Source organism: Astatotilapia calliptera, chromosome 11, assembly GCF_900246225.1.
Source record: "Astatotilapia calliptera chromosome 11, fAstCal1.2, whole genome shotgun sequence".
NCBI lineage: Eukaryota > Metazoa > Chordata > Actinopteri > Cichliformes > Cichlidae > Astatotilapia > Astatotilapia calliptera.
The window spans coordinates 9,620,083-9,632,862 of NC_039312.1; the positions used below are offsets into that span (position 1 = coordinate 9,620,083).

At 40.6% G+C, this 12,780-nt stretch overlaps 1 protein-coding gene across 1 annotated transcript; it reads right to left on the reverse strand.

Annotated features, from left to right (window-relative positions):
• Positions 1–807: 807 nt before the first annotated feature.
• Positions 808–6,789, reverse strand: irx2a (iroquois homeobox 2a). Its single transcript, XM_026185808.1, has 3 exons — positions 6,237–6,789; positions 4,459–4,864; positions 808–3,766 (listed from the first exon to the last, which is right to left on the reverse strand). Exons 1-3 carry the CDS (start codon positions 6,474–6,476, stop codon positions 2,877–2,879), a joined length of 1,536 nt encoding a protein of 511 aa, XP_026041593.1. The 5' UTR covers positions 6,477–6,789; the 3' UTR covers positions 808–2,876.
• Between the last annotated feature and the right edge of the window lie 5,991 nt (positions 6,790–12,780).

Below are 12,780 nucleotides of genomic sequence, written 5' to 3' on the forward strand. Positions count from 1 at the left end.
GGGGGTCCCATGACATTTGGACTGCTCCAAAGCACAAATTCAACTGGAAAATGAAGGATTAGCTTTTAGTCTAGCTGGGAGCAATGATGGAGGCCTCTTCTTGGAGGATGTCAATATTGTATATTTGAGTATTTCATACCTTATATCACAATAAGGTGAAAAAATATTTAAATTAATAATTAGAATAATAATAATAATAACTAAAGACTACCTTTTTTCTTTCTAATTTGTTCAGTTAGCTGTGTGATATAATATCCAGCCATGATGAAAAGCAGTGAAAAGCCTGTCCGATTAGGGCCCATCACACAGCCCATTGGAGCTGGCAGATGCTTAGATAGACTTTTATGGATTGCTCAATGCCGTGCTGTAATGAAGCAGGCAGTGCTGACCCATCCTGAACCAGGCTAAAAAGCTCCAGGGACGGCCCCGCTGGGAGCCCATAATGCCCGATGCGTCCCACGGCTGTATTAATCACACTGAAAAATAAATGTGTGGCAGGGAGAGGGGAGCTGGGAGAAAAATGAAATAAAATAAGCATCTCGTTTATCCCCATCAAGGTCCTGAATATGTGACCGAGGGAGATCCCCTGACCAGACGCTTTAAAAGAAAATGATTGTCCATTTAGAAAGAATGGATTGTGCAATCTGTGAGAACTCATAATCTTCATGAAAAGTGAGATTCATCAAACATCTCCCATCTGCAACTGACAAAACAAAAGAATAATGAGCAGAAAGAATAATAAAAAAAAGGAATAAAAAATGCAACAGGGTTAAACAGTGTTATGACTAAAAGAAAGACTGCCAAAGATGAATGTAATAGTTGGGAAAACAGTTTAATATTTTCTCATTTGAATAATGGATATAATACCCCACCAGTATATCTTTACCAGCGAGTTTTGATTTTATTTACATTCAAAGATATAAATTAGTAAAAGTACTCCTGATAACAAGATTGGGTCGCCTTTTTCCCAAATGCGTTTCAAATAAAAACCGTCCATAATATATATATATATATATATATATATATATATGTATGTATATATATTTACAAAACAAACGGACGATGTCAGTTTCCCATTTTTGCAATACAACTTGCATAAATTATAGGCATCGTTTCGCCATCCTTTTAAAAAAATAAATATCAAATGTAGGCTATTCCACTTTGAAGTCCTCAAGTTCACTTCAGTTCAATTCGGTCCACTTTGCGTCCCCAAGACACCTCGGTTTCAGGCCAAATTTTAGTTTTTATTTTCACACGTAAATATATACTGAAATAATATACCGTGGCAAATAAGCAAACTAGAGGAACCTGAGAAATAACATGTAAATCACATATAATGGGAGATCGGTTTCAAACCAGCATATGTAATTGTCGTCCAAATTGCCTCAAACAGAACGGCGGAAATAATACAATAACATTCTGACAAACGTGAGCTGAAGAAAAAGTCCCAGTCTGCGTGGGGCTTAGAAAGCGGTAGCAGCTGTCATTCCGACTAAATGGTGGCACCAGATCCGATTTGGAGTAAAGGTTATGTGGGTTAAAACGTGAGGCTAAGGGGTGGCGTCCTTTGTCGTTTTATAGTCAAAGCAATTGTGACACCTACCTGCAGACCATGGAAATTAAAAAAAGTCCCACACGATCAAATGATCAATTTCGTCCACCACCACAGAAAACATGAACAAAAACACCTCTATACTGCAAGTGCTCATTAAAAATGAGGGGGGGGGGGGGGGGGGGGGGGTCTCTGCTTATACTGCTACTAAAACGTCCTTAAGCTATTCGTCGGCATGTAGGGAAAGCTTTAAATGTGCGCAAGGAAAGTAACCACCACAGCTACCTAAGTGACATTTGAAAACGTGAAGTTCCACGATGACTGCACACAGCAAACAAACTCATTTGTTTGCTTTTGGCTGACTCTGTGTAATTAGAATTATTCCAGGTTGAAAGATAAGGTCTTGGGCCCGCTGCGCGCGCGCGCACACACAGGAAGCATTAAAAATAGGATTCCTGCTCAAAACTATGGCAACATTTTGTCTGCTTATTGGATTCACAGGGTGCCTACTGTGTGTGTGTGTGTGTGTGTGTGTGTGTGTGTGTGCGCGCGCGCCCGCGCGTGTCTGAGCGCATGGATAAGCTTATTTCAGGCCCGTCCTTCATAGTGTTGTTTTAATGTGTATCTGTAGACGCGATCTTGTAAGTTTTGTTTGCAATTGGCTTGTATGTTATATCCCTACTGCTTTGTAAGGCAAGATTGTTGCAAATAGAAACCCCGTCACCGGATTCTTATGATCCCGTGGGATCATCGGAAAGATCAAAATATGCGTAGTTTTTTTTTCTTTTTTAAGGGCTGGTAGGCAATTATAAATTGATTACTCCGGGAGATTACTGCAATGAAAACGAATAACAGGCCATAGTGCGCGTTCATTTCCTTACTGCGCTGAAAAATGTCCAACTTAATAAGTCATTTAGTCTCATATTCAGTCCTAAAATGTACTCTTCTTAGCACAAATGAAAAATCACGTCGTGTTAGCTGTTTCTTGTAAAAGATCGCTTGAATATGAAGGCTTCAATTTGTTCTGTTTTGGTGCTATTTGTTTTTTTTTGTTTGTTTTTGTTTTTTTCTTTCCCGAAACAAGGCTAAAGAGTTCAGATCATGCTTTGGTGTCATTGCAGTGACACATGGAAGTGAAAAAGAAAACCAGTTAGTTTGCATTGGAAACAAGTGAGCTCATTTTACCTCCAGCGTGGCGCCATTTCCTTACAGGGTTGAATTAAAATACAAATTTAGGACTCAACACTAGATTAAATAAGTTTTCATAAGTTAGTCTCTCTCTTTTTTTTAATTATTATGATTTTTTTTTTTACCGCGTCATATTTTACGTACCTTTCTTTGCTTCTAAATTTGCGGTTCTGAAATGCTGTTGCTGCTGCTCAACAACAATCTGGTTTGGATTATTTTTAACGAGGGGAGAGTCTGGCCTGTGTTTGGGGTTTGTGCTGGCCTCCAGAGCCTGCTGAGAAGAACTGAGACCCTCGTTTGCAGCAGCAGCGGCAGCGGCGGCGGCGGCAGCAGCCAGACTCACTCCAGATGAATTAGTGTACCGCAGGATCCCTTGACCCTGCAGGGGGCTGAAGTTGCCATAGTTTGTGTAATTGCTATAAAAGGGTGAAGTGTAATAAATAGGTCTTCCGAGGATGGAGGGGGGCGGGTAGAGGGAGGGCGAACTGGCAGCCGGGGAGGCTGCGGAAGGCGTTGGGGAAGTGAGAAGTCCACCGCTGGAGGAGGGGCAATTTGGTTGCCCAGTTGACTGCCCCAGTTGCTGTTGCTGATGTTGGTGCTTTTGGTCCGAGGTAGCAATTTCCGCCAGCGACCACAATTTGGGTTTGACCGTGGGGTTAGGAGGCGCTCCCGAAGAAGGCCTGTTGTCAAGGCATGAGGAGGATTTATTGGTGTTAATATTGTTGCTACTGACGAGGCTCCGTGCTAAATCCTCGCGTTGGCTGTGGAGGTGGTGGAGATGGTGGAGGTGGTGGTGGTGGTGGTGATGGTGATGACTGAGAACTGGAGCTTCTACTCCGGTCAGTGGCGATGACGTGACGGGTTTAGGTGAAAGCTGAGCCCGCTGGTCGCGGTTTGGGTCCTCGCCGTCCTCTTCGCATTTGTCGCCGGCTTGTTCCGAGCCAAGCTCGCCCACACAGACCTTCTCCCCGTCTGACTCTGCCGAGCAGGAGTGGTCCGTCAGGGTGTCTACGTGCAAGCTGATGCCTAAGACGAGCATGCAAATAAATGGAAAAGGGTTAGAAATGTTAAAGAAAGTGAGAAAGTCTCAAAAGTAAACTGTATAAAACTTATAAAGTCCATTAATCGTTAATACTTTACAGCCAGCCTTACTTAAATAGTGGTACATGCATCATTTATAAAGTAGGCTGGATTTAATGTATATTTTATACCATAACAATTGTACTGTCTTTTTTCTTTTTTTTTTTTTTTACATAATCATGCACGTCGACGTTTTCATCGTAACAATATTAACAGTCTAGTTTTATTGAGACCACTTATGGCTACTGCTATGCTCGGTGTCTGCTTGCCAGTGACCTGTCATTAATCACGCTTAAGAAAATAAAATGTTCCTTCTAACAGGTCATTACGTGTAGCTTGAGTCTTAGAACCTCGTTTTTCATTAAAAATTGATATCAATCAACGTGGCTACCTAAATAGTTCGTGGACTCGACTGTCTTGCAAACACATTTTAATTTTAAAAATATATATATGTGTGTGTGTGTGTGTGTGTGTGTTAGAACTATAATTCACGTAACTGAGTTATAATTTCATCTCTATGATATTTTGACATAAAGCAGCAGTGCAGCACATAACTTGTGAAGTAAATAAAATGGGCACCCCCTCCTTCCCATCCAACTCTGAATTGATCATGACCTGGTCGCCGGATAATACCCCACCTTCATCCTCCGCTGAAGCCTCGCTGTTATCCAGGGTTTTTTCTGAGCGCTCCACTTCTTTCCTCTCGCCGTCCCCGTCTTCTTCGTCCTCGTCTTCGCTCTTATTCCGGGGTGCCCATGTCATCTTATTCTCCTTCTTGAGCCTCCTCCGAGCGTTTGCGAACCAAGTAGAGACCTGCGTCAGGGTCATCTTGGTGATAATTGCCAGCATGATTTTTTCTCCTTTCGTCGGATACGGGTTCTTCCTGTGCTCCTGCAGCCAGGCCTTCAAGGTGGCCGTGGCGTCCCTGGTGGCATTTTTGCGGTAAGCCGGGTCGTTGAGCTGGAAGGGGTATCCTGGGCTCCCGTAAGGGGGATAACTCAACGCCCCGGCCATGCCTGTGGTGTGCGCGTCGTATGGAGAGGACTGGATAAAAGTTGGAGGAAAAAAGAAAGAAAGAAAAAGTCAAGAGCTGAGCTGAGTTAGACTGACATTAAAAAGAATAAAAAAAAAATTGACATTAATGTGGCTTGTACAAAGTGACTTATATTGAAAAACAATTTCCTATACGTTGGACATTACAAATTTATATGTATATATAAACTTTACATTTTGACGAATAATAATAAATGATAAGACAAAAATTACATCATAAGTAGCTATAACTGTACATGCTTTATTCAACAGTGTTTAAAAAAGTAGGCCTATAACCATTCCTTTTTGAAAAACGTGTCCAAACAAGTGAAAAATGACGGGACTCAAATATAAAAGTAGTACCAGATTTTATCTTCATTTTATATCAATTATATATTATAAAGTGATTTAAATATCGTCGCAGGATTTCGGAATGCAGTGGACTGTTTCATATAAACAAAGCATAAATAATAACTAATTGTTTAAGTATTATTGTTGTTATTGTTGTTATGGTTTAACCCACTTGTCGGGTTGAATCAAAAAGGACTAATTGTAAACAGGCATGCTGAACACATCGTGGGCAAAAGCAGGCCACAAAAAGCCGAGGAGTAATGGTTAACTAATGGTTAGGATCATTATCGGATTAACTAATAACAGGGTTCCCCTTTATATAGCAGTTAAGATAACAAAAAGGAAATTTTAATTTTCTTTAATCACCTATTAACCAACTCATTTCCTTTCAGTGGCTGCTTTTTGTTTATGGTGGCAGCTCCAATGTGTTAACATATCGTCTCTTTGCAGCATTAGAAATCCCATTAGCGAATCACTTGATGTGCACCTTTCCTAGAACGCTTGAGGTGCCCTGTGTCATTAACATTGCGAGTCATGCTTTTCGTGTTAAAATTTAGTTTATTTAACCAAGAATTATACCACCCCATCCATTCCTGATTTTAGTGCGTGGCTGATGAAGAAAAGGGTCATAGTTTGTGTTATATTCGATTTCTATGGCGCATAAAGTCGATGCTTAGAAGCCAGACGCTTAAAAGGCAATCCTAGGTATTCCATTTTATACAATTAACCGCGCAGGAAGTGTTAAGCGTCAATAAAGCCATTCCAATCTGCGGCTCACGATCAGAAATCCCATTTAAGCCAAGGGGGTCAAAGATTTTTATAGCGAGGACCCCTCTAGGAGGCCACCAGATATGAATGTATAGCACTCCATGGTAAAGTTCCGCAACTACTTTCTGTGGAGTGAATCATGACAAAAAAAAAAGAAAAGAAAACGCAAACCGATTTATCGGCGCTGTTCGCCTGCGACTTTAAAACGCCGACAATCGCCTTCTCGGAAGCTTTATCATAAAGAAACACAAAGAAGATGTTTTACCATGTACGATGGGAATCCCGTGGTTGGATCCGTGGAGTATGACAGTGGAGTGGAGAAGCCTGCACCGGCCGAAGCGGAGAAAGCAGCTGACCCGGGATATGGGCTGAAGGCTGAGCCAGACGACGACCTCGCCAAGTCTTCGTTCCGCGGGGCGGCCAAAGCCGAGGCCCCGTAAGCCGGACATGAATACAGCGCCAGAGAGCCCGGGGGCTGGTAGAGGTAACCCTGAGGATAGGACATTGGTGAGCGCGCGTTAGGTCGCCGAATCCAAAAAGGGGGAGGAAAAAAAACGCACAAGGCGGCGGACAACAGCGGCCAAAATAATAAACAATCAACTCAATAATCAGCCGTGCAAACAGTCATCAGAGATTGAAAATAAAAAAAGGCCTCCCTCCACTGCCCCCTTACTGGGAAAAACCCCCCGAAAGATCTGTTAAAGTGCCCACATAGAGGCAATGTGGCATGCGTCTTGATCCCCTAGCGTCCGATGTTTTTAGTACGCAGCACTATGAAGTGAGGAGTTAGGAGGGAACGAGCCAGTGGAGTTTCAGACACACAGAGCATTGGGGGAAACAGGAGCTGTCACTCCGGCTCATCTGAATATCCCATCCCCGCCCCCTTTCTGTCTGATAGAAATGGAGCCTCGGAACATAACCAAAGAATCCACACGGCAAATCGTAGCGTCCGTCCGTCCTATGAATAGACGTTTGACTTGGAATGAGGCTATTTAAAACTTTTTTTTCACCCCCTTAGTATCAGACATATCCTCCAACTAAATGTTATAGTGATCCCAAATTATTAAGTCCAAGCCTCGCAGTTATAGCTCATTTTCCATTTGTTTCAAGAGAAATTCACCATGATTATACAGTCGACTCGCAACGTCCGTTTCAGTTTCATTATTTCAAAAACGGTTAAATCCAATTTAATTGGCTTCTTAGGCTGAGTATTTTTGCAGCACATGACATGCGCAGAAAGGGCGGTGAAATAAAAGTTCATCTGTTTTACTGACAGTACTTTTTTTCTTGTCGTTTTATTTTGCTTTAAAACTAAGTTGACTGTGGTACACGGTGTCTGTGTGATTAAATCCAATCCAATAACAACGGAAAGGCTGAGGAGGGAGATCGAACAGGAGCGAGAGTATAAAATGGCCAATGCTCTCCACTTGAAGCTGGTTATTTTGCCTGTAGTTCACAAACCGACACATCCATGAACGTATGTGTACTCCGATATGTAGGCGCTCCTCACGCAGTGCGCGCTCTGGCCTGCGGGAGGCGTACACCGCTCCCGAAGTTTCACTACTTAGCGCATCTACATGGCCTCCGCTTATTATTACAATTTCATTCATCACCAGTAATTACATAGGAGGTTGTGGTCTGTTGTCGCTTCATCAAGGGCGGTGTTTCCTCTATGCAGACACCAAGATTAACCACCAACTCCAACCAAGCTTGTTTACTTGGTCAGTGCGTTTGGATGCTCACCTGTACGCGTTGTAGTATATCTGTGTGCACTTAGGTCTGTCTTCTTGCTAATTAATGCATAGTCATTTGTGATTACACGCATTATGACCTCTGTTGGAGAAAAGAGATACAACACGCCGTGGCGACAACCTGAAACCAGTTTTGGAACAGACAGTCGAGGTGGCAGCTGTTGGCGGAAAAAAAGTGTAGCCTGGATTGGTTCAAATGAATGTGTATTCATCTAATAAGTTACTTATTCCTTCGCTGCATTGTGTTGTAAAAACAGTCTGTTCTGGGGGCATAATAACTGGGAAATAGTGATGTTTTGTGATCTGTTTGTGCATTTATATGGGCATCAGTTTAACTTATTTCACTTGTACTAATTCGTCTATAACAGGTGGCCTGTTAGCATGTGAATAATTTATATATAGGCCTCACACCTAATTAACATAAAATCTAATGTAAAAGAAGTAAATTTTGATTAATACTATATATGTGGATATTACTACTACTGGTACTACTACCAATACTAATAAAAATAATAACAACTATTTGTTATAAATTACTCAAAGTGTCCATATATTTAATCATTAAACATATTTTTTTTAAAGAAAAAAGTGAACAAATCAATCACTTACACATAGTGTTGCCCAAAATGTGTATTTTCACATTTTAATACTGTTTATAACACCATATAACTATACCGTTACATACAGTTATAGCATAAGGCAGGCAATTTACCATTTGTTGATTTTAACCACATGCTGTATTGCTCTCATTTTTTTTCAACAGAAATTTACATTTGATTATTCTTAAAATCGACACGACCTAACATTGTTGTCCTAAAATTCCATAGTAGCTGGACCTCTAGAACACTTTTTAAAAACTCTGTTCCCGGAAATACATACAAAATAAGAGTAATATAAGTAAAGTTTTACTATAGGTACCTTTTTAAATTGTTTTATTGTTTGACAAAGATATATATTGTTTAATAGATTACAGAACTACAGATTATTTACTACATCCTTAGTTATTTCATGATCTATGTGAATTTTACAGAACGGCTTGTGTTTTTTTTCTGCACATGCAGTTGGTTTCCATGTTTCAGGCAGGAGTAATCAATCGCAGAAGAGTAAATGAGTGCTCTCAAAATAGATCGGGTCAAGATATTATTGACCGGGAGTACTGAGTGGCCCACACCAGGGGGCACTGTCTCCTCTACACACAGGGCATGGGCTAACTGTTAGTACTGTACCAACAAGTGTGTATATGTATGCATGGTCTGTGAGGCTTTATATCTGAAGGCATATACGATGGTTAAATTATATGCACGTGCATCTAAATCGTAAATGCAAGTCTGTGTCTATTTGGTATTGTGAAAGTACACCTGTTATAGCTGGTTAAAGTGCATAAGTTTGTGTGTCTGTGAGAGTGTGTGTGTCTATGTGGGCGCATGTTAAACTCCACAGTAGTGCATTCCAGGTCTCAGTTTCAGAAAGGCTCCAAAGATATTTTAGTCCCAACTTGATAAAGATACAGGAGATGGGAATGAAATGATTGATACATAGACAGAGCGATGAGGTAGAGAGAGACAGGCAGAGAAAGACCTTATAGATCCAACAGAAATTAAAGTAGTGAAGAGGAACAGAAAAGCATGAGGTCAGACAGAAGCAGAGAGGAAAATGATGTGGACCTTTCAATATGAACTGAACACATCGCCAGTTTACTTGACTCCATTATAAAAGTACCTGAACACCATTTCCACGGACCATATACATTATTTCAAATTATTTGCATTGCTGTGATGCCGAGACCTGTGCTATCTTTACTTTTATTAATAATTACAAAAGCATAATACACAAAAAATATGTTTTGTGTTTCTTTTTATTATTCAATACCTTTTTATAAAAAAAAATAGACTTCAGGCCTAACTAACTGATGCTTTTGCAAATGATTGTTTAAAGGCTAAAAGTAGCTGTATTGTCTCTGCTCACTGATGATAGCCTAATATCAGGTGATATTTTATAAGAAATCTTCTCTTCCCTTATGAATAAAAGAAACAATTATTGATTTCCTCTCTCCCAGTATTTCCCCTCAACAAAATTTACCTTTAAATAACAATGAAGTGGCAGAGTTACTTGTAACAATGATTACCAGCAGCTAATTCTTTTCATAGAGTAAATTGCTCAGAGTTAAACTAAATAGCTAAAGGATAAAGCCTTTATGTCATGATATTTGTTCTCAACACAAATGACTAAATTAATATTGATTTCTAATTTTTCATACACTCTTGAACCTCTGGGATATGGCTGCTGTAAACTTGATTTGTATGGTGCGCAATGAAAGCAACTATTGAGGCTTGTGTTCACTAATTGTGTACATTTAGGGGAAGAGTTAGCTGCAGCTGGATAAATGAAGAAATATGGATGTATCTCCTTTACTGTAATTATCCGTAGCTCTAGGTGCATGGCAAGAGCTAGAAATGGACTTGTTATGTAGTCATATTGAGCTGATGTAAAATCAATTGAGTCTGGAATATAGCAGAATGATTAAAGGCAGAGTGCACTGAGTTTGTCCTCCCTGAAAAGCAGCTTTTGTCTTGTGGTCTGTCTCTTTTGGACTCATACTGGTGATTTTGTACTTTGGGCAGTCATTGTTGCTCATCTAATCTTGTGTCATTAAAAAAAAAAAAACAGCGTAATATGCTCTAACAACATTTATAATCCCAAATTTAGAAACACGTTAAAAAAGCTCAAAATATTTTATTCTCTGTGGGCTGGAGAAAGAATGTATAGTATCCCAAGCTTGCACAAAGTACAGCATATGTGTGTTTTTTATGCTCATGTTTGTGCGTGGGTGTGCACAGGAAAGCAGAAAAACTGCATTGTGATCTTTCCTTGAGCAACTTAGTTAGCTGAGCAGACTTGAGCTTTATGTGATCAAAACAACTCCTCAAAACTCCCGAGATCAGTTTGAAAAAAAACAACCCAAAAAATGACAAAAAACCAAAATGCTGAAGTACACGACTTTGTTTATCTGTCAGTGTGTCACAATTGTTGAATTTTGATGCGCTACTACAGTTCGTCTCGTTCCCTTTTTCTTTTTGTACATTGAGGGGGAGGGGTCAGTAAGGGAGGGGGCAACTCATGGCTGATGTGAGGGGTTGGGTGGCAGGCTGGCGACAGGCCGTCGTCTCTCTCCCCGCCTGGCATCTGCCCACTGCTGCCAACCCTCTTCTAATCAGCAGCCGTCCATGTGCTTGGCAGCAAAGGGGGTTTCAAATCAGACCCTCGCCCCGAGTTAAAAACCCTAAGCCCTATCACTTTGTAAACGGGTACCTTTAGGGTGACTGAAACAGGGACGCCTCTGATGTGCTGAAGTGGAGAACATCGGTTGCCACGTTGCTTCAAATACATTATGCTGCTAGCGCTGTTGTTGCTGTTCTTCTTGTTTATAAGAAACTAAATCAGTAGAAAGCTCTTTCTTTATAGGTTTGATTTGTCTGACATGCTGCTAACTGACATGCATGTTGGAGGAAACTGTTCTCAGGCAGGAAAAGTGAAGAAGTAAACCGATGGGCTTGAAGTGTAATTCCTCCTGAAAAAAAGAGAAAGAAAAGCAGGGAAACAACAACTGTGCTTGTACTGAAACACAAGTCTTTATTTTGCTTTTATTTTGACATGCTGTCTGAGTTAGTAAGACATGTCGAACAATGCGGCTGCTATCTAATTCATGGGGAAAATGCCTCCCAAGTGCTGTGCTGCAAACTGCAAGAATAGAGGTTCTTCACTAAACACTGTCTCACCAATTCAGAATATTCAACATGAAGTAGTATACGACACAGAGTAGAATTTAAACAAGTCACACGATGATTAAACCAAAACTGTTAGATATGAAAGTCTTCTTACTATTTCCATTTTACAAATGATCATTTCAGAGTTTGTTATGTGGTCTATAAAGCGTAAAGCTACAGGGCTCATTCATCTGCAGGCTGGGGGATTTAGGTGGAATGGCTTTTGGCTTCAGAAGTAACAAACACAAAGAATGGGCTATGTGGAAGAGGAAGAAGAAAAAAAAAGAATCCACAAATTATAGGAATTATGTGCAGCATGGGTTTCAAACACACACACATCCAGACAGACTGATTGATGAACGAAATGAGTTGCCGAAAATCAAAGGGGGAAATAAAGGGAGACACAAAGGGGGAACAATTTGAAATGGACTAACCCTCTCCAGTGGCTCTGTAGCCAAGGGTCGGGCAGATAGGGTTGCCTAGAAAGAGTCTGCTGACAGCCAGTGTCACTGGGCTTTGTAATCATTGTGCTGGACCTGATAGGGTTACTAACGGCTAATCCAGGCTGACCTTGGTTAGGTGCCCTGATTGAGGATGGCTTTGTACAGTTGGGACAGCTAACAGTATGACGGTGATGCTGACATATAATGTCTGCGTGGGGACTTGCCACCACAGCTCTTTTGTTGTGCTATCAAGTTGCAAGTCCCAGTTACACACACACACACACAGACACACACACAAATGTTTTTCTTTGTTTTTTTTGTTTCTCTGGATGGAAGAAAGGTGGCATTTAAGTTGTCACAGGGGAGAAGGTGAATTTGTATCTCAAAGTTCACGAGGTCAACTCTTGTGTTGGATGGTTTTTGCATGACAAGTCCAACTGCGAGGAAAATTTTTGTTGTTGCCACGTAATTTGCGTGTCTGAGGTGGACATTATGAAAACATCGCCACCCATCTGTGACGTTTCTGCAGGAGTATCTCTGAGACATCCCCAGATAGATACAGCATTTTCTGTCCACAGAAAGAGCAAGAAAAGGAAGCGACATTTTGTATTAGGAGAAGGGAAAAGGAACTTGTATAACTCTGCTTTGGTGGCAACAACACGAGAAAGTGACTTTTACATAAAATTGCATGCATTTTTTTTACAGTCACCAAAATTTTATGTTGAATAAAAACACATATGAGTGATGCTAGATTAAAAACTTTTCAAAATATTCTTCATGTATAACCTTGCTGCCAACTGAATCTGTGCTTGTGTAAAATAGATGTAATGTAATCTAATAAGACTGGAAGA